The sequence below is a fragment of the Rousettus aegyptiacus genome, unplaced genomic scaffold (assembly GCF_014176215.1).
Source record: "Rousettus aegyptiacus isolate mRouAeg1 unplaced genomic scaffold, mRouAeg1.p scaffold_m13_p_12, whole genome shotgun sequence".
Lineage (NCBI taxonomy): Eukaryota > Metazoa > Chordata > Mammalia > Chiroptera > Pteropodidae > Rousettus > Rousettus aegyptiacus.
The window spans coordinates 58,133,457-58,159,328 of NW_023416287.1; the positions used below are offsets into that span (position 1 = coordinate 58,133,457).

The 25,872-nt window shown below is 36.3% G+C and overlaps 1 protein-coding gene and 1 pseudogene across 7 annotated transcripts in view; one reads left to right on the forward strand and one right to left on the reverse strand.

Annotated features, from left to right (window-relative positions):
• OSBPL1A (oxysterol binding protein like 1A) overlaps nucleotides 1–25,872 on the reverse strand; it is a 178,137-nt gene that overhangs the window by 3,565 nt on the left and 148,700 nt on the right. For all 7 annotated transcript variants that reach the window (XM_036229911.1, XM_036229912.1, XM_036229914.1 and 4 more), the window contains 9 exons: nucleotides 12,831–12,965; nucleotides 11,775–11,872; nucleotides 10,793–10,975; nucleotides 7,210–7,317; nucleotides 6,216–6,305; nucleotides 5,848–5,974; nucleotides 3,376–3,492; nucleotides 2,656–2,779; nucleotides 1,474–1,564 (listed from right to left, as the gene is read on the reverse strand). In XM_036229911.1, coding sequence (XP_036085804.1) covers nucleotides 1,474–1,564; nucleotides 2,656–2,779; nucleotides 3,376–3,492; nucleotides 5,848–5,974; nucleotides 6,216–6,305; nucleotides 7,210–7,317; nucleotides 10,793–10,975; nucleotides 11,775–11,872; nucleotides 12,831–12,965 — 1,073 coding nt within the window. The remainder of the gene's footprint in view (nucleotides 1–1,473; nucleotides 1,565–2,655; nucleotides 2,780–3,375; nucleotides 3,493–5,847; nucleotides 5,975–6,215; nucleotides 6,306–7,209; nucleotides 7,318–10,792; nucleotides 10,976–11,774; nucleotides 11,873–12,830; nucleotides 12,966–25,872) is intronic.
• Nucleotides 15,648–15,766, forward strand: LOC118610124 (annotated as a pseudogene).

Consider the following 25,872-nt stretch of genomic DNA (forward strand, 5'->3'; position numbering starts at 1 on the left):
ATATTCATGTAACAACTACTGATATATGACACAGCTGTAGAAGAAAGCCTGCTAGAGTTCACAAGTGTAGCTTCTAGTTTTTATTTTTCAGGTGACAACAGAGCTGTTTAAAGCTCTGATTTCTAAATGCTTTATCTGGCAGTGAAAAATTTTCCTGGCCTTTTCACTTATATTGTATACTTGAAAATGTGACCAGAAAAATAAGAATTAATAATTAGAACAATAGTACAAATGTGGGGTTCTATGCAAGAGACACTAGAAATAATGATGAAATATATCAAATCTTTTCAAAAGGGTTCACATCAGCATAAAGCACCAAACATGGCTTTGCTTGAAGGATTAATGAAGGTAGAGGTTCTCATCACAGGTCTGCGGTTCACTAATTGTGTGCCCTAGCACAAGTCCCCTAATTGAAATACACCAGCATTTGGTTTCCCATGGCACCACAAAGGAATTTCTAGACTAATGGGTTTCAAATGGTATAACATGAAGTTTAGGGACCCAGGGTGTGTGCAGGGTAAGAGAAGGTGAGCAGTGGCCTAGGGACTGTCGTCAGCCCTGATCCAACCACAGCAGCTGTGTCTGCGTATGTTCTATATTTGCAGATTATTTATGCATTCATTGACAAAAAGGATACTGGTGCTAACAAAAAAGTCCAAAAACCACCAGATTAGATGACATCGAAGTTATTTCTCATTCTTGCAATTATCTTCCTTTATGATGCAAAAGAGCTACCAAATAATATCTGCTGCATATTGGCTCCAAAATTGATTTAATTACTGAATTGTAGGACACTGGTTTCTATTATGTGATACCAACGTAGAAAAATGTTTTATTCTATTCTTAATTACAAGAGATTCTATTAATAAAGTGGCTACTAGATAACTCCTGATTCTTAAAAAAAAAAACTTCCAAAGCTTTGACATTTTATTGCCCATTATTTGAATGGAATCCAGAATGTTCCTTCATACAAACTGCATTTCCATTGTATGTCATATCCCTTGTGTTTGAAAGAGTAAAGGTACTACCTAAATATCCTTGATACATGATATATACATGCAGATGGCCCTGCAATTTATCTGCATGTATAAACAAATAGCTCTGAACTTAGTTTTGTGCCAAAATCTGTAGTTCTGGATTTCATTTCCCTTCTTATATATGGAAAGGACAGGGTTTTGCTAGATAAAAAAGCAAGATAGTTTTCTTAATTGGTATTTACCTTCAATAACTGTGTGGACTATTTTAACCTTAATTTCCAAATTAAGGTTAAATACTCCCTTTTCTTTGTCACACATGCAACTCTCTCAGCTTGACTACTTCGTCAGTGGAAAGACCTTCTCTCTCAGGCCCGGAAACAACTTGGCAGGGTTCACGTGAGGCCTTGCTCTGCAGTTCACCACATCTGACAGCCCTGCCCTGCCCCACACAGCAGCCACCTACGGGCTCAGCCAAGGGGTCTAAAAACCCACGCACCTTGTCTTCCAGTCCTCTTCCGACTTGGACCTGGTTTTGCGGGCTGCTCTTTGTTTTTCCTCAAGTCGTTTTTTTTCTTCACTGGCTTGATCTAAAGTAAGAACATCAATGGAAAAGTTATATTGCAAGTAAAGACTGCCAAGCATAGTACTACTAAGCACAACTTTATGGAGAAGCACCATCTATATATATTAGAATGAGCTCCATTTTATAAGAATGCAAACACCATAGTCAAACACCAAGTTAAAATTTTAACACATACCTAGGTTAGTAAAAGGCAGAGCTGGCATTCGAGACCCAGTTATCTCTTCCTATAGCCCATGCCTTTAACATCTGCATTTACCAAAAAGAACCTGCTTATTCTTAAGGCCAAAAAATGGTGTTAAAGTGCTTTAATGAAAAATTGGGTAGAAAAACTGAATAAATATGAATTTTTCTAAATTCTTAGGCCTTACAGAGCTCCTTTAGATTCCATTCACAAGAAATTCAAAAAAAAAATTTCCAATATACTGTTGCCTTGTCTCACTGATAATTCAGAGAGAGTATCAGCGTATTCAGTTAAAACAGGGTTTCTCAAATTTGGCTCTACTGACATACTGGACCAGATGATTCCTTGTAGGGGGCTGTCCTGTGTACTGTAGGATGTTTAGCTTCACCCCTGGCCTCTAGACACCACTGGAAGCTCCTGAGATGTGACAACCAAAGTCTCCAGACATTGTCACATATCCCCTGGGGAAAAAACTGCCCCCACCTTTGAGACCCTCTGAATTAGAAGAAATTTAACACCGCAAGATAAACATGTTTTAATTAATCAAGGGGAAGCAAAGCTCTTCTTTGAGATTACAATATTTAAATTCTGAAATCTACAGTAAAATAATGAGAATAAAGCTTAAAATTGATGAAATGCTATTATTTTCTCAAATCCCTCTCTGATATTTAAGATATGCCTCATCATTTACACAATACCACTGATATACAATGAATACAAGCTAATAAATCTACCTCAGATTTCCAAGTCTGAAATAAAAGTTACTAAATTTAAAGTGAATTTTAATTTAAAAATTTCTAAGAGAAACTAAAAATGCTTGTACTCCGATGATGCTAATGATCACCAGTAATAAAAAAAACCATCATCCCCAAAGAAATCACTCTTCCCCGGTAGCACCGTCAGATGCTAGTTACCAATTTCTCCATTTTCCATGGCTCTGATGTCAGGCCGAAACCTGCAGTCTGTCTTGGGAATCACACTCTCCATTTCCTTGTCTACTTCATTCAAAACCATTGCAAAGCTAGTAAAATTGTACATCTGAAAAGAAGCAAAATGTTCAAATTAACATATACCAAGGCATATGCACAAAGAAAACCCCTGAAAGTAGAATAAGTTTGCTCCAACAGTGACCGCTGACCCCGCTTCTTTTATGTGGCAACGACGGTCCACCTGTCTCAGACCATATATATCTAAATGTTTTCACTGAAGTCTGTACCACCTATAGGTATTAGTCTCAAAGCAGCAGCCCTCACAGAATAAACAGTCTCTATCACTGTCAACTTACAGTAGAACTATAAGCAAAATCAACATTCTATTTCCTTCATTAAAATCATTACTTGCTGGATCTGGGGGGCTTAAACAGAAGAGGCTGCATTATTTTATATTTAATGAGAACCAGTATTACCCCTAGGTAATTGTTAAAGAAAGAAGCCCCCAGAAGTCCCACCCAAACACATCTTCCTCAACTGGGCACCAGAAGGGGTGGATGGCATGAATGCACTGGGTGTCAGAGCGAGAAGGGAAACTGCACACAGAAGCCAGCAGAGGGACAGATGAGGAAAGTATGCCATGGAAGGAGCACCACTGGAGCTGTATATAAGGAGCGAGGCCACATTCAGCAAGCCCAGTCTCACCTGAGCAGAATTTGGAGGCCGTGGGGCTATTCGCCACAGGAGAACACTTCCGGGGATAACAAACACACTTTCAGAATCTGGCATCGGCATTTCATCTGACTCCTCGGATGTGCTCATCTGGAAGAAACAACATATGAATAAAATTAAAACGTTTTAAAAAGAATATACTCACAAATTGGAAAATAACCTTATTTACTGCACACCACTAAAATGTAAACTGCATGAGGGCACGAGCGCCATGAGTTTCTTGTTCTTATATCTTAACCTTTTAACACAGTGTAGGGAGTCAATAAAACTGATTGAATGACTTAAGTGCCTGCCACGAGTCTCATGAGCTTGATATGTTGTATCATTTAGTGTTATCTGCATTCAGGACATTATTATCATCATCATTCTTTACCTGTGTTTTAATGTTCTTAAAGTTTTTCTAAAAGACAGAACAACTCATTTTAGTATTTACCGAAACATTAGAACTTCTTCAAGGAAAGGTTAAATTCTTGGGGCAGTTAACTCAATTATCAATGACTCAAAAACAATTAGAGATCCTGAACGCATCTGATTTAAAAAGAATTTAAATAGGTGTTAAGCTAAAAAAGAAACATTATTATTATTTTTTTGGCTACCCCCATAGGCCAGAGTTATGCTAGGAGCTCTATTTTTAGTCCTTACATAATAAACCTATGAGGATATATTATTACCACAGTTTATATATAAAGCCTTTAAGCCTTTGGAAGGTTAATATTCTCAGTGTCAGACTAGAACTACTGCATGAGACACTTCCAGTGAATACATAGCTTAAAAAACAGCAGCAAGGAGGTGACGACATTGATGAGGACAAACTTTCCATGGCATCTGAATATGCTCAGGAACATCCGGAACCTACCGTAGCCAGATGCACACAGGAAGGAGAAAGATTAGACAAGGAGTGAATGTGTGAGAACAATTTCTCTCTCCAAGGAGTAAGGCCACTTTTCTACAAAGACTGGCCAGGGATTTATGGGGCATGAGGGATATTTTCTGGAATTTCGCCAAAGTCCTTTGCTGTCCCCAACCCCATCTCTAGAAAATGAGGGTGGATGACACATATGTTGGTGAGGTTGTGTTTGCCAAGCTGCCTTGTACTGGCTGGAGCTGCTGCCAAGGAGTTAGTGTCAGGGCCCCCAGGACCTGATGGGACTTCTGCAGCCCCATCAGTCTCCTGACAGCTGCACAAGTGTCAGTGCACCTCCCAGAATGCAGGAAAAGCAGCCGGGAAACATGGGACATGAAGAGGAAAGCAGAACTGTGCACAGAGAGATGAAAGGAAATAAAAAGAAAGGAAAAAGCTAAAGCTACCAAAAAGCAGTATGCTCTGGTCATTTAATAAAACTCTTTTCACCTCAGCACTATGGTTAACTCGATGTTAAAGAAAGCCACTCAAAAACAAAATCTTCTGTTTTTGAAGATAAGGGCTTCTTAAACTTTGCATGCAGAAGAAATGCCCTAAAAGCCCTAGAGACTGTAATTTGGAAGGTCTGAGGTGAGCCTTGGAGCCTGCGGCTCTCAGATGCTGCTCAGACTGCCAGCCCGTGGGCATGATGTGAGCAGAAAGGACTTGAGTCGTCTTTAGTGTGAGCAGACACTATTCAGAGCCCTTTACATTTATCAACTTATTTGACAAACAGGTCACAATTATCCCCATCTTATAAATAAAGGCACTGGGACAGAAAGGAGGTGCCAAATCTGCGTTAAGGGTGCACCACTCATAAATGGTGGAAACGGGATTCTAACCCAGAGCTTGTGCTCTGAACCATGATACCAGTCTCTGGAAGGTGATAAGTCCTCAAATATTCTGTCCAAACAGGTGCAATCTTTCTTTAGCTCTCAGCTCTCCTGCATGGAGGAAAGAGACAGGAATCCGCCGAATGTGAGAGTCTCACTGGGACCTTGCAGCAAGAAGCTATGTGCCTCACATGCGGGAAGTACTATCTGGATATTAACTGTTCCATAAGGATATTAACTGTTCTTGCAGTCCAGGAATGACTCCCTTAACTATGTGTTCTAACTTCAGTGATTTAGAGATAAGGGAGAGGGCAAGAGAAAAGCTAATAAGCACGAAAAATAGGAGATAATTTGGGAGGAAATTTTAAATATTCAACTGATAACTTCTTATGCATATAAACAGAAAGGAAGAAAACTCCAACTTTCCAATGCTATGTGAATTCAAAGCTCCATGAACACACCTGTACTCTATATAAATTATGTCAAATACTCGCTTCCAAGACAGATTATCCGTTTCTTAAAAAGAATAAAAAGTATGTCAATTGTCCCTCAATTGAAAAAAAAGATTTAGGATAAAAATTATAGGCATTAGCAAAAAGAAACAAACAAAAGGGTCAAACTGTAATCCAATTAATAGGACACTTCCAAAAAAATTTAGTGCAAATTTAAGAATCCAATGATTCCTTCGATATCACCTTACAGAATGTTCACCTGTTTGCTGTTCTTCTTCTCTTCAGTATTTTTCTTATCATTTTTTTTGTAAGCATCAAAAGTGGCAGGGTCGACACTGTATAAACATTCAGTCCACTTCCCATAGAGAGCACAGAGCTTCTTTTTGCTGTCAAGAGAAACTGATGCTTAGCCAACAATTAAACCAGTGTTTTGCTATAACTGTGTATTGTTATAAAGATGCTTACGAATCAAATTCTTTAAAGAAATAGATATTTCATTTTCTTTGTAGAAGAAAGTTTTTCAATATATTAAAATGGTTGTTTCCTAGATTATGGCAGATTTTAATATTGACATTTTATTTAGTGAATGACACCTATACTGTTCAACATTTAAAATGGACATTTTACCTTTTATCTTGAATGTAGCCTTCAACTTTGTGTAATTCCTTACCAAAAAGGCCACATGGCTTAAAATTCAACACACATTTGTCCCCAGTCCTGTGAAGGAGATATGAAGCTCACATTACTATTTGACATGAGAGAAGTAAGGAACGATATGATAACCTTTTTAGCAACAGTTGCTGTTTACACATTTTCTAGCAAATGCCAGACTCTATTCATAAGTTATCATGATTAATCCTTATTTAGTACTGGGCTCACCATAGAGAAAAGGTAGGCAAGGTTCATAGAGAATAAGTGACTTGTTGCTGTAGAATGAATGTTTGTCCCCCCATCCCCAAATTTAGATGTTGAAGTCATAAGCCCCAATGTGATGGCATTTGGATGTTATTATTAGGTCATGACAGTGGAGCCTTTGTGAACAGAAGTAGAGCCCTTAAAAACAGAGATACAAGAGATGATCTCTCTTTCTCGGCCACATGATACAATAAGAAGGTGGTGGTCTGCAACCAGGAAGAAGGCCTTGCTGGACATCAAATCTGTGGGCCCAGATTTGTGAGAAATCTGGGGCCTCCAGAACTGTGAGAAATAATTTCTGCTGTTTAACCTGGCCTGTGGTATTCTGTTATAGCAGACCAATCTGACTAAGACACTTGTCTAAGATTATAAAGTAAAATTTGAACCCAACTCTTCATAACTTTTATGTTCTTCCACTCCGACTCCTCCTGTGTGAACACAAACTATACAAATATAAGCAAAATGAACTGAGGTTGGAATTAAGAGTCACAGAGGCTGGAGAAGCTTAGCGTTCACGCAATCTTCCCTATTCAGAAACTTCGACTAACTCTGTTCATTAAATGGATGGCTTCTATTTATTTAACATTTATACTGTCTATACTTAATTTATCATCAGGCTCTTCTATAGCTTTTTTCAAAAAATGAAGTCCATTAATATTGTATGATGACAATTGGAAAGATAAGTAAATACCCTAAAATGTCTTACTTGTGGTTCGTGATTTCCACATTGCCGTACTGCTCAATCCAGAGTTTACCCACAATGATATTATGTACACAGCAGGTAGGATTTGTCCATGTATATGCTTCATTGTGTCTAAAAAAAACAAAAAATAAAACCAAAACCCAGAAAAATAAGTGAGAAGTATATTTTGCTTAAAAAGTGCATTTGCCTCACATGCCATTACTCAGGATAACAAATTAGAGTGCTGGAGATAACTCAGATCTATTGGTGCTAACTCACAGCAAAACAGGTATCATTCCAACCCCCTTATTGTTTCTCAAAAAGATATAAAAGCTTAAGGAAAAAACTCTACACTTCCACCAAATACCAAATAAACTATGTTTATAATCATCTGAAGCATTCGACAGTTTGTTAAAAACATATAGAAAAATAAAATTAGAGGTAGAAAATAAAAATGAAGGCCTACCATTTAGCACTTTCCAAGGGAAGTACCTTCCAGCTTACCACAGGGTCAAGTATGTGAACAGGCTCCAATTTTACATTTCCTTCATTTTTGAAAAAAAACTTTTACATCTTCATACATTTATCTTTAGATACATGGTTTTAATTTTTAATTTACAAACAATAAAATTCACTTTTGTTGGTGTACAGTTCTACAAGTTTAACGCAGGTATAGATTTGTATAACCACCACCACAATCAGAATATAGAACAATTCTATCACCCTCCAAAAAATTCACTCATGCTGCCCTTCCCATCTAACCCCCCACTCATCCCTACTCCCTAAAATGATTGATCTGTTCTCCATTGTAATAGTTTTGCCTTTTCCATGATGTCATGTAAATGAGATGATAAACATGTAACTTTTTGATATTAGCTTCTTCAATCTGTATAATGCATTTTAAATTCTATGTATCAGTAATATGTTCTTTCCTATTTCTTAGTAGTATTCCACTGAATGGGTGTACTACAGTTTAACCATTCACTCATTGAAGGACACCTGGGATGCTTTCAGTTTTTGGTGGCCATCAATAATAGTACTACAAACATTTGTGTACAGGTTTTTGTGAGAACATAAGCTTTCATTTCTCTAGAGTAGATACGTAAGAATGTAATTGCTGTTATATGGTAAACATATGGTAAACCTTGTAAGAAATTGCCGACTATTCTCCGGAGTGGCTCTACCATTTTATATTCCCACCAACAATATATGAGATGTCTAGCTGCTCTGCCAACAGTTGGTACTGTCATTTAAAAAAATTATTTTGATTTTCACCATTCTAATAGATATGTAGTGATATCTCATTGTAAGTTTTTGTATTTCTCTAATGACGAATGCTATTGAGCATCTTTTTGTGCACTTACCTGTCATCCATATATCTCTTTTGGTGAATCACCTGTTCACATCTTTTGCTTAATTTCTTATTCTGTTGTTTTTTTATTGTTGAGTTTTGAGAGTTCTTTATATATTCTGTTTAAAAGTCCTTCATTGGATACATGATTTTTTCAAATAATTTTTACCCATTTGTAGCTTCTCTGTTCATTCTCTGAACAGTGTCTTCCACGAAGCAGAAGTTTTTCATTTTGATAAAATCTAATTATGAATTTTGTCTTCTCTGGGTTGTGTTTTGGTATTCTATCTCTATAAGATATTTTTACCCAATCAAAGGTCATAAAGATTTTCCTATGTTTTCTTTTAGAAGATTTATAAGCTGTACATTTTATTTTAGCCTATGATCTACTTTGAACTGTTTCTATGAGGTGTGAGGTTCATTTTTTAACATACGGATGCCCAATTGTTCCCATACCATTTGCGGGAAGGACTATCCTTCACTGAAATGCTTTTACACCTTTCTAGACTAGAATCTCTCCTTCGTTCCATTGATGGATGTGTCTATCCTTTTGCCAATACCATACTGTCTTAATTACAACAGCTTTAGAGTTAAGTTTTAAAATTGAGAAGTGGGAATCTGTCAATTGTGTGTTTATTTTTAAATTGTTTTGGCTGTTCTATTTCATTTGCCTTTCCATATGTATATCTTTATTTCATGAAACATAGTTATAATAGCTGCTTTAAAGTCCTTGATGCAAATTTCAGTATCTGAGTCATCTTGGGGTTAGAGTCTATTGATTGTTTTTTCCACTGTGGGTTGAGATATGCCTGCTTCCTTGTAATTACAGGTTATTTTGGATTATATTCTGAACATCTGAATATTATAAGACTCTGGGTCCTCTTAAAAACTTCTGGAGAATATTGATCATTGTTTTGTTTTAGTAGGCAATTATTATAGTTTCACGCCCTAAGTCCTGACCCACTTTATGCGGCTTCTGATTCTAGGGTGAGTTTAATTTTCAAAGCCTTTTCAGTGCTATTCAGATCCACCCTGCTACAGCCATTTGGGGATCTGGGCACTGGTCCACACAGTAGTTCAGATCGCAAAGCCTTTAGTGTGCCATTTCAGGCCATTTTAATGCATGAGCATAATGATGAGCTTAAGGATTCATACACAGCTTTAGAAGATCCTTTTCTTGAACTTCCACCTCTCTGTGATTTTACCCACACTCTCAGGTACCACAGGGGATTGGCTGGCAATCTGGAGTTTTAGCCTCACTGCTCTGTCTTGTACTTTCCACAACTTGGTCTTCCTCTGGGGCAAAGAGGTGAGAGAAAAACAGGGATTCTCCTCTCATTCTTTGGACCACAGGGGCCCCTTAATCCTGCTCCTCTGGACAAGAAGACAGACCTTTTCTGCGTTTTAGGTATTTGTGTGGCTGATGCTGCCACTGCCACTGCGGATATATACTCATGGGCCCTAGACTTTGTTTGGGGGCAAGGCAAGGAGAAGAAAATAAAAGGATTTTCCCAATTCTCTATATCCCACAAGGGTATCTTTCCAGGTCCTCTAATCAGAAAGAGAGGGTTCCTCTTGGAACTTTTTATGTCTTCCTCTACTACCCAGTTTTGAGATTTGGGCTGCTCTGACTCTAAGCCAGGAGATATTAGGGACCAAGAAACTCACTGCATATTGGTTTTCAGGATTTTATTTCTCTCCCCAATTGACCTGCTATTATTTACTTTTCAGGGTCCTCAGACAGTTACTTTATGTCTTCTATCCATGTCTTCAGTTATACTCAGGAAGGAAGACGGGCAAGAATGGGCATTTTAACTATCTTAACGAGAATAGAAGCTGCCTTTGAATCTAAGGCTAACCTTTTTTTTTTTTTTTTTAATGGAAAAGAACTTCCAACTTCCTTAATGTCTAAGATATGCCATACAATTGTTATCTTAATATTTCTCAAAGTGAATTCATTTTGAAAGATGGTTCAACAAAACATTACCATAATATAGAGAAAACTTGTTTCATTAGAACTGCCATGGAGCAATTAACTCCATTCTGTTTTAAAACAGATCCAAACATGACAGTCAAACATCAAGTTAAACTTTTTAAATCTACCTGTATTAACAATGGCTATTGCCACGCTTCTCAAGTTCTTATACATAGAGGTTAATAACTGACACTTCATAAAATCTGTTTTTTATCTCCAGCTTTTAAACAAGATCAGGTCCATGTGCAAATGTATATACAAACAGCTTGATTCCAACTTACTCAAGAAGCTCCAAGGTAATGGTTCCTTTGGGTTCTGCTTCTACACTCTTCCCCCAGAACTTCAGTTTAGGATAGATTGAGCCATGAAAGATGAAATCATTATTTAATCCTTCAGCATGAAATGCACTAATGGGTGGGTGATGGCTGACTTGCTCAGAGATGAGTCTGAAACCAAGGTCATCTCTTAAAAAAAAAAAAAAAAGTAACACTGTAATTCTTATGGAATGTGTACATTACTGTCATTTTAGTCAAAAGCAATGAAAGCATCAAACAGGTTCAACGAAGTAAATAATTCTTTATCATCCTCATAAAGAACTTAATATATGAGAAATTGTACAAATGCAACACAAACTACTAAATCCAATGCTGCTATAATTCTAGCTATTTGAACATATTAAAATAAAAAACACCCATATGAATGTGAGTTGTGCAAATTGATAATTTCAGCCATGCAAATTTAAAACATTCCACTTATATTAAGATGAAGGTTCAGTGTGTCCGCTTTCAAACATCAAGGGAATAAATGAGATCAAAAATTGCACAGAGGAGAGGAAAATTCAGAAAAACTAAAGCCAAATAATTCCCCGATCATGTGTAAACAAGAAGCAAGCTACACCAGGCAAACAGAACTGCAGATGTGGCCGCATTCATTGCCATTATGCCAACGGTATAGATTTATATTAATATATGTTATATAGTTATTAAAAAAATCCAATAATGTCTTATGGTCTGTACTAGAACAATAATTAATCTCATGTGATCAAAAATGCTGAGATCCTTGTAATTACTTTTTATCATAGTGTATTTTACATGTTTCAATATTTTTGGCATTGTCTCTAAAATAATAAGTAGCATAGCAACAAACATCGAAGTGGTGAACTTGCTCTAGTTATACGAAATTGTTCTTGATTGTGCTCAAAATATTTTTCTCTTTCATTTGAAAAGCTATACATATCCTCTGGAATAGAGTGAAAGATCTTACCGAACTAATTCATAAGTCTCTCCCAGAAGCGGGTTAAAAGGCTTCCCAGTGCGTTCCCACTGCGAAGCAACAGCAGATACAGCAAATGCAGCTACACACTGTGGGAAGGAGCATTAGAAGAAGTTAAAAATAGCCCTGCTTTCTCCTCACTCTTTCAGGAACCGAAATTTTGCTGAAGATAGTGATTTACAAAATTACTTTGAGGAGTCTAAGTACTTAGGATTTTTAATATGGTTCTAGCAACTTAATATGCAAACGTGGATATTCAGAATGAAAATTACTGAGTCTCTTCCTTATAGATTCTTTCATCCTCAACTGTGTTTTTTTATAACATCCTAAAAGTGCTACAAGTACTCTAAGTCCAAAATTCCTTTTAATTCCTTTAAAATTTCTAAAAAGTACATTTTTAGGATAGAGGAGGAAAAACAGAACTAAGATTGGTGTGAAGCCTAACGAAGTTGGGAAAAGCTGATTTAAATGAAAGAACAGAAATGTTCCATTTAGAATGCTCTTGCTTTGTCTGAAGCAGAATAATGTACCTGCTAAACTCTGCCTCTATCTGATCCACTCATATATATAAATATACATAAATATCTTCTCTTCAAAAGAAAATAAAAACATTATCGTTACTTATCTTTTGTTTTAACTTATATCAGTGTATGTTTACATACTTACATAAGCATAAATGTACATATTTATATGCATTCATTCCTTCTTGAAATACTGGGAAAGTCTGAAAGGTTAAATTTTTCCTCAGCACAATGCTACTTTGTAAAATGAAGACTTAGAAATAGCTCCCAGCATCCAGTTTTGGTTATGAACCACCTCTGCTTCTCTTGCAATTTTCATTAGTACTTCCACTACGGTGATACTCTGACTAGAGGATGCCAGGTGGGAAGGAACGCAGAGGACACTCCAAACATGCTAACTATGTTTTAGTAACATTTCCCAACCTCATGTTGGACTTAACACTAATTCTGTATCAGTGTGTTTGGGATATAGAATTGGCTGGGTGGGAGTGACTTAACCCTTTATCAGTGCTTACTTGACACATACCTGCATCCTTTCCACAGGATCAGAAAATGAACTGGCTTTGTGGATGAGGTATGTATGCTCCATATATTCAGTGAGTCGCTGTAGGAAGCTCAAAGGCTCATTAAATATGACTGGCATCGTAATCTTGGATAGTTCCTATTTAACAAAATGGAAACGGTTATGACCTAGATACACAGCAAACTTATCAGCTGCTATCTTTATATAACATGATCCTGGAAAGAAAGTAACATAAAATAGCAACCCATGAAATTTAATTAATGTCAGTTCAGTTTCACAAATCTTTCCAGAGCACCTAACAGTGTGGAGTATATTCTTCTAGGCCTTGAAAGAAATACAAAGATCACCCAGACATTCTCTTTGGCTTCAAAGAACTCACAATCCAGTGGTGAGCACAAGATGATGACTATTGATAAGTCTGCTTTAGACTTTGTAAATGGGTGAACGAAGGTGATGAGGCACTAAAAAAATACAAAATCTTCATAGTGGGCTAAGGATCAACCACATATACCATTTTTGTGGATACTTTTCCAAGAAAAAATTTAGACTCTTTTTAACTGACAACACTGAGATTTTCTGAATACCAATCTACCACAAATTGTGGACTAGTGCATAAAACTAGTATATTTTACAGAATACATTTTAAATTCTGTCCTCCAGAAAGACACAATCATAGCAGACTTCCAAAAATAATTTAATTATTAGGCAGAGGGTCTCTGAACTGAATTGCAACCTTTCGGCTTTGTTTATCATATGCCGCCAGCAAGCAAAAGCACCATTAAAACAATTCATTAAATAAAAAACTGATCTTGGTATTCTCTGGAATAGTCTTATGACCTTCTCAACCTTCTACCTACCATTACTTGCCTTTCCTTTGGGAATCAGGTCCTTCATAAAGCCTGCTGACTAAAGACAAATGGTCCGGTAAACAAAGTCAAATGGTCAGGTATTGCAAGGTGCCATCCAGATTGAGTGCCACTTGTCTTAGCTCTGATGTTTTCCCCCTAAACATCCACAATCTTACCAATCTACATCATTAAACATAATGCAACCTTCAAAAAACTACAACTGGAGCACATTAACAGTAAGACCACAGAACCTGAGTTCCACTGTTGGACTTCTCATTTATGAGCTATGTGACTAAGACCAAGTTAAACTCTGTTTCAGTTTCCTCATCAATAATATGGCACTTATGTAACTGTATCTACCACAAAGCGTCATTATAAGGACAAAATCTGTAAAACACATAGACCAGTTCTGGACACACTAGTAAATGCTATATGTGTTAATTTTTTGTAAAAAGTCTATGTATAGACATCCCATGAACTATTTAATCATATATCTTTCAGAATATGGCTATTTAATCATATATCTTTCAGAGTATGGCTTAAAAGCAGGTTTTTTACGTGGAATTGCTGAGTTAAAGGCCTACTCATTTATATATTTTTTAAAGCTACTACCAAGTTAAGTGTCTTCCAGAAAGGCTTTACCAATTTATACTCCTATTGTTGCTGCAAGAGAGCCAGATCTTTTACATCAATGGAAAGGCACTACTTCCTATCTGTTCACTTGGTCATGTTTACTCTTTGTTCACAAAAATATTTAATTGAAGAATACTCATTATAATGGTGGTGGCTAAATCACTTATAATTCTAATATAAAGACAAAAGACAAAAGTATTAAAATGACTATAACGACAATATCTTGTTAATGGATACACATGTAACAAGATGTAAATTGTGACATCAGAAACATCAAATGAGGGAGTGTAAAACTGTAGAGTTTTTGTATGCATTCAAAGTTGTTATCATCTTAAAGTAGACTGTTATAAGATGTTTTACATAAGTCTCACAAAGCACAAGCAGAAGTCAAAAATCTATAGTAGATACATAAAAGATAAAGAAATAAAAGCACATCACTACAGAAAATCATAAACCAGAAAGCAAGATGGGAAAAGAAACCAAGGAATTACAAAACAACAGAAAAGAATTTTTTAAATGTCAATAGTAAGTCCATACTTATCAGTAATAGTAATGGACTAAATTCTCCAATCAAAAGACATAAAGTGGCTGAATGGATTAAAAAACAAAACAAAACAAAACAAAACAAACCCCATAACCTAATAATATGTTGTCCATAAGAGACTCACTTCAGCTTAAAGACCACACAAAGCCTGAAAGTGAAGAAATGGGAAAAGTATTCCATGTAAGTAGAAACCAAAAGCAAGTGTAAGTAGCTATACTTATATCAGACGAAACAGACTTTAAGCCAAAAAATGTAACAAGACACAAGGAAGGTAATTATTTAATGATAATGTGGTCGATTCATCAAGAAGACATAAAGATTATAAATATTTATGCACCCAACATAGGAGCATTTAAGTATATGAAACAAATATTAATAGATCTGAAGAGAGAAATAGCAACACAACAATAGTAGAGAACGTCAATACCCGATTTTCAACAATGAATAGATCATCCAAACAAAAATCGTTAAGTAAACACTGGACTTAAATGACACAATATAACAAATATTTCTAACAGATATGTAAAGGACATCCTACCCAAAAGCAGCAGAATACACACATTCATCTCAAATGGAACATTCTCCAGAATAGATCACAGATTAGGCCACACAACACGTTTTTATAAATTTAAGAAGACTGAAATCATATCAAGCATCTTTTCTGACCACAATGGTATAAAATCAGAATTAAATTACAAGAGAAAGACTGAGGAAATTCACAAAACTGAACGATCAATGAGTCAAAGAAGAACTCAAAAGAGAAATTAAAAATACCTACATTAAGAACCAAGAAAAGTGTACAACCATGCCACCCTGAACAAGCCCGATCCCATCTGATCTCGGAAGCGAAGCAGGGTTGGGCCTGGTTAGTACTTGGATGGGAGACCACCTAGGAAGACCGGGTGCTATAGGTGGAAAAAATAAAATAAATAAAGCATTGTAAGCTGACAATGTCCTTGCAATCTATGAGATCAACCAACGGTTGTCTTACCTAAAAAACAAAAAAACGAAAAACAACAACAACAAAGAAAGACATCAAACAGTGTAACTTAACACCTCAAGGAACTAGAAAAAGAATGAACTAAATCTAATTAGTAAAAGGAAGGAAATAAAGATAAAAATGGAAACAGAAACTAAAAAGACAGTAGAAAAAATAAATGACATTGAGAGCTGTTTTTTTTTTTTAAAGATAAAGAAGATAATCTTTAGGTAGACTCACAAAAAAAGAGAACTCAAATAAATTATAAAGGACATTATAAATAAAAGAGGAGATTTTACAAATAATGGCACACAAACATCAAGGATCATAAGAGACTATACTATGAACAATTATATGCCATCAAATGAGATAACACAGTCATAAAAGAAATGGATAAATACATCAAAACATACAACCTACCAAGACTACATCATGAAGAAGTACAAAATCTGAACATATCAATTACTATGAAAAAGACTGAAGCGGTAATAAAGAACCTCCCAATAAAAAACAAAAGTCTAAAAATGGCTTCCCTGGTGATTCTGCCAGACATCTGAAGAAGAATTAATACCCATCTTTCTAAAACTCTCCCAAAAAACAGAAGGGGAAGGAACATTTCCAAACTCATTTATGAGGCCAGCATTACCCTAATACCAAAATCGGATAAGAACACAAGAAAATTACAGGCCAATATTCCTGATGAACATAGGTTCAAAACTCAAGAAAATATTAGCAAACTGAATTCAACAGTACATTAAAAAAGATCATACACCATGATCAAGTGAAATTTATTCCAGGGATGCAAGGATGGTTCGACACCCAAAAATCAATCAATATAATACATCACATTAACAAATGGATAAAAATCATATGATCATCTCAATAGATGCCAAAAATCATTTGACAAAATTCAACATCTTTTCATGACAAAAACTTTTAAGAAACCTCAACATAATAAAAGGCATATATGACAAGTGACAGCTAATGTACTCAATGGTGAAAACCTGAAATCTTCCTCTAAGATCAGAAACAAGACAAAGGTGCCCACTCTTGCCACTTTTATTCAACACAGTACTGGACACTTTAGTCAGAGTAATTAGGCAAGAAAAAGAAATAAAAAGCATCCAAACTGGAAAAGAAGAAGTAAAGCTGTCACTTTTTGCTGATGACATATTTGGAAAACCCTAAAGACTCAATCAAAAAAGCTGTCAGAATTAATAATTTGGTAAAGTTGCAAGAAACAATGGCATTGGCATAAAACCAGACACATAGATGAATGAAACAGACTAGAGAACACAGAAATAAACACAAAGCTATATGGTCAATTAGTTTTAGATAACAGAGCCAAGACTATACAATGGGGAAAGGATAGTCTCTTCAACAAATGATGTTTAAAAAACAGGACAGCCACATGAAAAAGAATAAAACTATCTCTGTATTATACCACAAACAAAAATGAACTGAAAATGGACTTTAAAACTTTGCCACAAGAATTGAAAATATAAAATGCCTAGAAGAAAACGCAGGGGTTAGTTTCTTGACATGGGTCTTGCTGATGATTTTTTAGATTTGAGACCAAAAATGAAGGCAAGAAAATAAAAAATACACTAGTAGGACTATAACAACAACAAAAAGGCATGTACACAACAGAGGAAATCATCAAAAAAATGAAAAGGCAACCTACCGAATGGGAGAATATATTTGTAAATCATGTACATGATAAGAGGTTAATATTCAAAATCCATAAAGAACACATAACAGAAAAACAACCCAATTAATGGGCAGAGGAACTATTTTTCCAAAGACATAGATAAAGGCATAAAATGATGTTTAACATCACTAATTATCAGGGAAATGCAAATCAAAACCACAATGAGGTATCAGCTCACCCCTGTTAAGATAGTTATTATATAAAAACAAACAAACAAACACCAAATGATACACATGCTGGCAAGGATGTGGAGAAAGGGGAACCCCGAACACTACTGGTAGAAATGCCAACTGGTATAGCAAGAAAGATCCTCAAAAAATTAAAAATAGAAAAACCATATGATCCAGTAATCTTACTTTTGAGCATGTATCAAAAGGAAATGAAACCATTACTTCAGAGGAGTATCTGTACTCCCATGTTTACTGCAGCTTTATTCACAATAGCCAACCTAAATGTCCATGAATGAATGAATGAATCAAAAAAGTGTCTATATATACACACACACAAATACACACACAATGGAATATTATTTGGTCTTAAAAAAAATCCTGCCATTTATGGCAACATGGATAAACATGGAGGGCATTATAGTAAGTGAAACAAGCCAGAGAGAGAAAGACAAATACCGCATGGTATCACTTATATGTGGAACCTACAAAAAGAAGTCTCATAGAGAAAGAGGAGAAAGGTGGTTGCTAGGAGCTGGGGGTAAATAGCAAGAAGTTGGTAAAAGGGTACAAATTTTCAGTTACGAGTAAGGTCTGAAGACCTAATGCATCACATAGTGGTTATAGTTAACACTGTACTGTATAAATGAAATTTTAGAACTTAAATGTTACCAAAAAAAAAAAAAAAAGGTAAATATATGAGGTGATGGATGTGAATGTGTTAATTAACTTGTTGGGATTGGGGAATCCTTTCACAATGTATACATATATCCAATCATCTTGATGCATACTTTAAATAACTTATGATTTTGTCAATTATACCTCAAAGCAAACAACCAACCAACCAGCCTCATCTATTCTAAAGCAACCTTGCAGCATGGAATATGTACATAGAAATAAAATTGTTTCAAAATATTTTTTTTTTTTTTTTTAAATTTGAGCATCTAGCAGGTACTGGGTACTGTTTTAGGCACTGGATTCAAAGCTATAGCCAATCCTGACCTGGAATTCCTTGCTTTCTTCCATTAACTCTTATATATCCCAGCCACGCTTCAAGGCCCAGTTCAAGACTCTCAACTATTCCAGCACTCACTGTAAGATCCAAATCCTGGAATACCAGAATCTGTATCTCACAACTTAGAATTTGATCATTCATTAGATTATATTACCTGCTGTTAAACCATAGGTAGTAACCGAGTTAACTTTCTAACTATACAGTAATACAATTCCTGAAAGGAGGGATATACCTGCGTTATCCACCTGCATCCCGTCACCTATGGGGAGAAGAGAACATTGCTGGTGCCCCTGCCCCACATGCCCACAGAGTTTATTCTGATTTGGGCATTTATTATAATGCGCTGCATCTTCCTACCTCCTCCACTGCAATACAAGCTCCTTGAAGTCAAAACCCACTTGTTTAATGATTCACAATAGTTCACATGGCAAAATGTGAAAAAAGGTTATAAAGCAACAAGTTCGAAAATATAATTTTATAAAATGTTTTATAGATATAAATGAATATTAGAAAGTCACAGCACCAAGTTGTTGTCTCTAGGAGTTGGCAGTATAGGTAATCTTAATTATCTTCTTTGTGCTTTTCTATATTTTCCAAATTTCTTTAAATGAAATCTATTGATCTTCCAATCAGAGGTAATGCAGATATTATTTTGAAAACTAACACTTTCAGCCTGGCACAAGGAAGGAACGAGAAAGCTAACAACCTTGCACCACAGAAACGGGACCACCTTATAACATACACACTTACATCACGTTAATCAGAAACCGTACGAGAAAAAGGAAATTATAAGTGGCATAATGGAAAAAGCAGAGCAACAAAATACGCTCAGGCTAGTCTAGTCCTAAATTCTACGGATAGTATAGTATTGTGATTAAAAGAATGAGTTTTGAACAGAAAGCAGAATGATGGTTGCCAGGGGTGAGAGAAATGGGGAGTTAAATGTTTAACAGGTACAGAGTATCAGTTTTGCAGGATGAAAAGAATTGTGTATATGGATCGTGGTGATGGCAACACTCAATGCCACTGAACTGTACATTTAAAAATGGGTTAGATAGTAAATTTCGTCGTATGAATTTTACCCCAATTTTTGTTAAAAGAAAAAAAAAGGAATGGGCTCTGAGATCAAAGGTCCCTCACTACCTATTTGCTTGTGAGGTCATGAGTAAGTCTCTTGCTTCTCCCTAAAGTGAGGATTTCATTATGTACCTCATAGGACTTATGAAGATTAGATTGATTCACATAAAACACTTAGAATATAAAGTGCCAGGCATATGTTAAATGAGCAATAAAGGTTAACTATCATCATCATTATTAATAGTAATGCATACAAGAGTGCCAAGTTCTCCATGATTGCATAGAGACAGAAGTTTCAAAGGTGGGGCTACTTCACCCAGTCGCCTGGGCAGCTCAGTTATAAAGAAACTGTTCTGATGACAGCATGGCTTTCTGATTTCTGACCTTAAAAGGTGAGGGATTGAGAGAAAGGACATCTGTTCCTCCTGGAGCCCCAGCCAGAAGGGATCACTGCAGGCCCCACTGGCAGGTTTTCAAGGCTAGCTGCCTGGCTGGCTGTCCTATGCAACCAACAAGGCCACAGTTTTCACCGCAGTGGTGGCATGAGCCTATTCCTTGAGTAGTGTGGGAACAAACTCTGCTATTTCTGGCACAGCTCCTTTCTTATGTTCTGCATTTCACTTTGTCGTACATAATAGCAGGGTGAGGTTTATTTTAAAGGAATTAATTGAATGAGGAACTTCATCCATAAGTTTGATTTTGGGTTTGTTTGTTTTCATAAAAAACATCATAAGGACTATATAATGCTCACTGAAGAAGTGAGAGATGTGCCGGAGTTGACATAGCATTTTAGCCCTTCCCTAATTATGGTCTAGGGACTTAATATTTCAACTCCATATATCTCTTACACTGCTAATTCTTCACATAAATCTCCCTGGAAAAACATAAGTAGAATGGGATAGGAAAGTGTCTACTAGCCATTGGCTGCTCAACACCAGTGGGCTAGATATTATATGACTTAGCAAAGCAGTCAAGGGTGCAGTATAAACTCTGGAGACCAAGGCCTGAAGGACATGGTTTTATTATCAGTTTAATGGGTAGATTATTTTTTAGACATCTGAAAAGCTCCTAAAATTCTAATAAGTTCTTTAAATTCAATTTTAAAATTTAGAGTAATTTAAACATTTTCCTACTCAGAATATAGGATCTAGACTGCCATACAAACAACTTCAACCTCTCAGAAGAGTATTACACACTATTTTAAAATATAGTGATGGACTTGCAATTTTATTGCTCTGTTAGTCTGTAATTATTTTTAATAATCTTACATTTAATTATTAAAATCTACAGTTCCCGGATATGTAATGGAAAACTCGATACCAAATATATTTTGTTCCCTTTTGAAAATGCAGGCACACCATTTTTACTTCCAATACAATGAAGTTTGGTATTACAGTCTCTAGATATTGTATATAACTAATTAGTATTGTGTATATTTCGATAATAGGAAAAGTAACAATGTGCATTATGAAGGTCAAGTTTCAGGAAGAAACATTAGCTAGAAGACGTTTATCACTGAGAGCTTTAGTCAGCTAGAAAATTAAATATTTATGCCAGGCAATTCTACCTTGTGACCCAGCTAAAAGCAAAGTTTAAATTTATCCATGCAAATTAATAGCAACCAATGATGAAACTGAAGCAACTCTTAATTGCAACTGCTCATCAGCTGATAAACTGAGAAGACAAAAAAAAAAAAAAAAAGAAAAGAGAAGGCTGCTTTATTACTTGAGCACTATATAAACAACCTGAAGGCAAGGCCAAATTTGATCTCAACAGAAATGGGAAATATTTCATATATGTAAAGTCCAGCACCATAATGCCCAAATGTGTGAATATTAAAGACCTGAGTTGGAGACTGAAACTCAACTTAGGGCTTAGGCTAGGTTTGTCCACTCTGTAGCCAGCCTGCAGACAGGGTCCTCACTCAGGTGCGTGAGCCAAGCACTAAGTGGGCTTCCGGGCTCTTCACTGATGGTGGAGCACTGGCAGCCATCTTGGCTCTATTCTTGGATATGCCTTCTGGAGGATGAAGCAGGCAATGAATCCTTTCTCCACAGCATCTCTATCTCCCACAGTTCCAAGGATGTAAAGTAGCCCTTCTTATATCTAAGGGCCTTGGAAGATCAATGGTCTTTCTCATCTTCTGTTGTTCAGTCCACTCCCTCTCCACAGGACGCCTACTGTAGATTAGTTTATCTTGCATCAGAGGTTCTTGCCAGCCCAGAGGGAACACAACAGGGGTATGAGTGGAAGACACACATCCACAAATAAAAGAACTATGGAGCAGGAAAAAGGTGTTTCGTTTGTGTGTGAATGGAACTATGCTATGGGCAACTTGGTGCAACCAGTGACAAAAAAAGGGAGGGAAGACAAGGAAAGCTATGAGCAAAAAGGTATTCCTTTCTTATTCTTCCTGTCTAGTAGCTGAGTATTTTCAGAGTTGGGAGGCAGTGGCAGCCTGCCTGCTGGAGGAATCTAACCAAAGGCTGGCCACCCACTAGCTGAGAATGTGGAAGCGCAACCGAAGCACTGGCTGGAAGCTGGGCGTCTTCGCAATGTATTTATTCAAGGTACATAAAGACCATCTGGCAGATTCCTGGGGAGGGATGCTTTAAGGGAACCAATGTCCAGATGTTCAGCCTCCATACGTGCCCTTACCTACGAACTTGTTGGGTGCAAGAATGCACCTGCACTGGAGATGTCATGCTGTTCCTCTTTTCTCCCTTCTCCTTTTACAATCACCCTTCCGCTACTTAAAAAAAAAGAAAAAAAAAAAGACATACCTTGTACCATCCTGTATCATAGTATAATATTCTTAAATGTAAAAATCTTTAGGGTGCCAAACAAAGGTAGGTTTAGAAAAACAATACTGGCATCAGGGGAGCCTCTTTTAACTAAGGCATTATCAATCTGTATGAGGGCCCATAACTTCCACTATTTTAGTTAAGGGAAAGACTTGACATTATCAACAGGCCACTTCTCCCACATTTGGATACTCTGATTTCAAGTCATTGTGGAGTGAGGCGGTAGAGATGCTAGATTTTAACTACCTTTGCTTCTTCTGTCCCCCATCTCTCAAACAGTGTTTATGATGTACCAAAACTGACAAAGCTCCAAATCTTATCTAGATCTTTATGATCTTACGTTTAGAATTCAGGAATGGGGAAGCTGTCAGTGACATATACTAACATGTTTATCTGAATCCAAAAATACCACCGCACTCCTGACAGTCAGTTGGCCTGAGACATGTCTGGGTGCAATCTGACCCTCTGCTTACTTATGTGGTGGCATTCTACATCGAGTGAATGAGCTAAACCTGAATTTTGAGGGAAAAAATTTTAAAGCTCCATGATAAGATAAAAGCATTTCATCAAAAAACATTATATTGGCAAAGATGTTTCAGTAAAAAATATTCCAATTTTCTTAACACTGTAAGGTATACTTGAGTGAGAGCAAACAGTAAATGAACCCAGAGTTAAGAGCCCTGATAAAGTTTTTCCAGTTCATTTCCTAGAGACCAAGATACCTATAACTCCAATGAAAGGTAACAAGACTTTTTACAAGTTAGGGTTTTCCAAATTTTTGTTTTTAATAACAATGAAAGTTTTCATTGAGTTGTTAGCTTATGGGTCCTTATAAAAAATTATTTTTGATAATACATTATCTGATTTTTAGAATATAGTTGGGGAAAAGGTCAAAGAACTGAATGATTTTGCTAGATAAAACACAGAACTCCTACTTGCATCTGTCTATTAATATGAGTAAGGTTTCTCAATCCTTGATGCTATTAAAAAATAAGAACATAACTTTTACTGAAAATCCTATCTCATTCTAGCAGTAGGTGATAATCATTCTCGGATATCTAAACTCAATTGCAAAAAAATAAATATTACAAATAACATTTCAATTGTTTCATAAATTTTATAATGTTTGTTATTTGATTACTCATATACTAATATTTGTAAGAATAACTTGATGCAAAAAATGTTTTAGTACTAAAGTCTTATGGTCACATGCTATAACTTTGGGTGGTGAACACACAATGCAATATATATACGACATACTGTTGAATTGTACACTTGAAAGTTATTGAGATTTTGTTGATTAATGTTACCCTAATAATTTTTAATAAAAAAGTATAATAGGGTAATCCATAAAAGACCTTCAAAGATAAAAAATTAAGGTAGGATAATATTCTATAGGAAATATGGAATGGAAATATATGTTAAAGGAACAAATGAAACTATAAACTTTTCAATTCTTAAAGAACAGCTTGCTCTTGTATTCAGATTTCTATGGTATTTGGTTCCACTGGAAACCTTTAAAAGAGTGATATAACGTTTTCACTTAAAAAGTCAGTATTTATATCAGACCTCTTCATCTCTTATAATAATTCACTGCTAAGATTCCATGACACTAAGATATTTAGCAAAAACAAAGTTGGCACTTGCATAGCCCTGGGCACATGTGCTACTCAAATTTTGCACCTAGGTGCCTTGCTTGTCTCACCCTGGTGCTGGCCCTGGTTTCCAAAGTCACAAAGACCCAACCTCTGGGTGAGTCCTGCTGAGACATCCCAAAGGGATGGGACTGATGTGGAGAAAGAAAAAGGGGGAAATATAGGTCAATGGGATTATGAGATTAGAGTCCTTCACAAAAAGCAACAGGAGTAAGGAAATAAGAAACAAAGGTTTCAAACCACTAATCAGTATCAGTATTAATTCTGAGCTGGGAATCTGTTTGGTACGAACTTCAAACATAGAGATTAGGGTTGAATTCCAGTTATGTAAAGTATTCATTTCTTGTAAGATAATCCAAGATCTGGTAACATAATTCTGCCCAAACAGACTGGGAGAAAAAAGGAAGGCTGTCATTAGTTTTGGAAGTCTAAGTCTCCATATTCTTTTTAGAGAAAGGCAAAGCAAATGTGCATGTATGTGGAAGTAGAGGACGGAGGCCAAGTGAACCTGGCTAGAGAAGGTGCTGCACAGCACTGAGGTCCAGGATGACAAATGCCTGGAGAAGATACTCTGACCTTCCTTCCTAATAGAAGATAAAACTATACTTAGACCATACCTGGGAGATCAGCACCCATCATGAGTTATTAAAAATCATGTATTTTGAATAACGATATTACACTATCAAACTATATCGTCATAAAGCAGAGGTATTAATTGTAAAAAAAAAAAAAGTGGGACCGGGCCCCAGTTCAGTGTAGAATTGCGCAATTTTTCACCTGCAGAATGCGCACACTTTCCACTCTGATCCAGCATGCTCCTTGTGCTGACAGAGACGTCATGAAAAGCTACGGTTCAATATTCAATTCCCTCCATTACTTTTAAGACTTCTTACGAAATTAAGAAGCTAAGAATATGAAGCTAAAGGAAGAGCTAGCTGAAAAGCACACACCCCTTGTGTAACTAAGATTTACCCACATGGAAAGAACCCGAAGTGAAGCATTTGGACCGCTAATTCTAATAGAAAGGGCAATGGGTGTGTGTGTGAGGGGGAGTGGTGGGGGGAGGGTTAAAAATGCTTTCAATTTGAATTTAAGTGCAATTAAAACTATAGATACTATTATTTTTTGTAGTTTTGACCTATTTTCTTTGGGAGGAGGGAGGCAGATATTGAAGGGGTTGATACCAAAAATTACTTATAAAACTTACTCTACTTTGCATTTGCTTTCGAGATACTCTGCTGTTGTCCAGCACTTATACCTTGTGATTGCTTCCGCTGCTTATGAGACAGGATCCTACAACAGACAGTGCCCATAGAACAACACTTCCAAATACTAGATGATTTCCTTTCGATACACATAACACTCTTCTAGAACGCTGGATTCTTTAAAAACCTCAGCAGAGAACACTTTCCAAAAATATTATTTCCCTTGCAGCTCCTTCTCTGTGATTTTATTCCGTCAGCTCTATAGATTCCGTGGCACCCTCTCAACCTAAACAACTCTGTTTTTATTAGCTTTATTTTATTTGACTCAGCACAGTGCTTATTTGCACAAATAGTTCTATACCTAAAAATAAAAGTAAAAACAACCTTCTAAAGAAAAACAGTGTCTT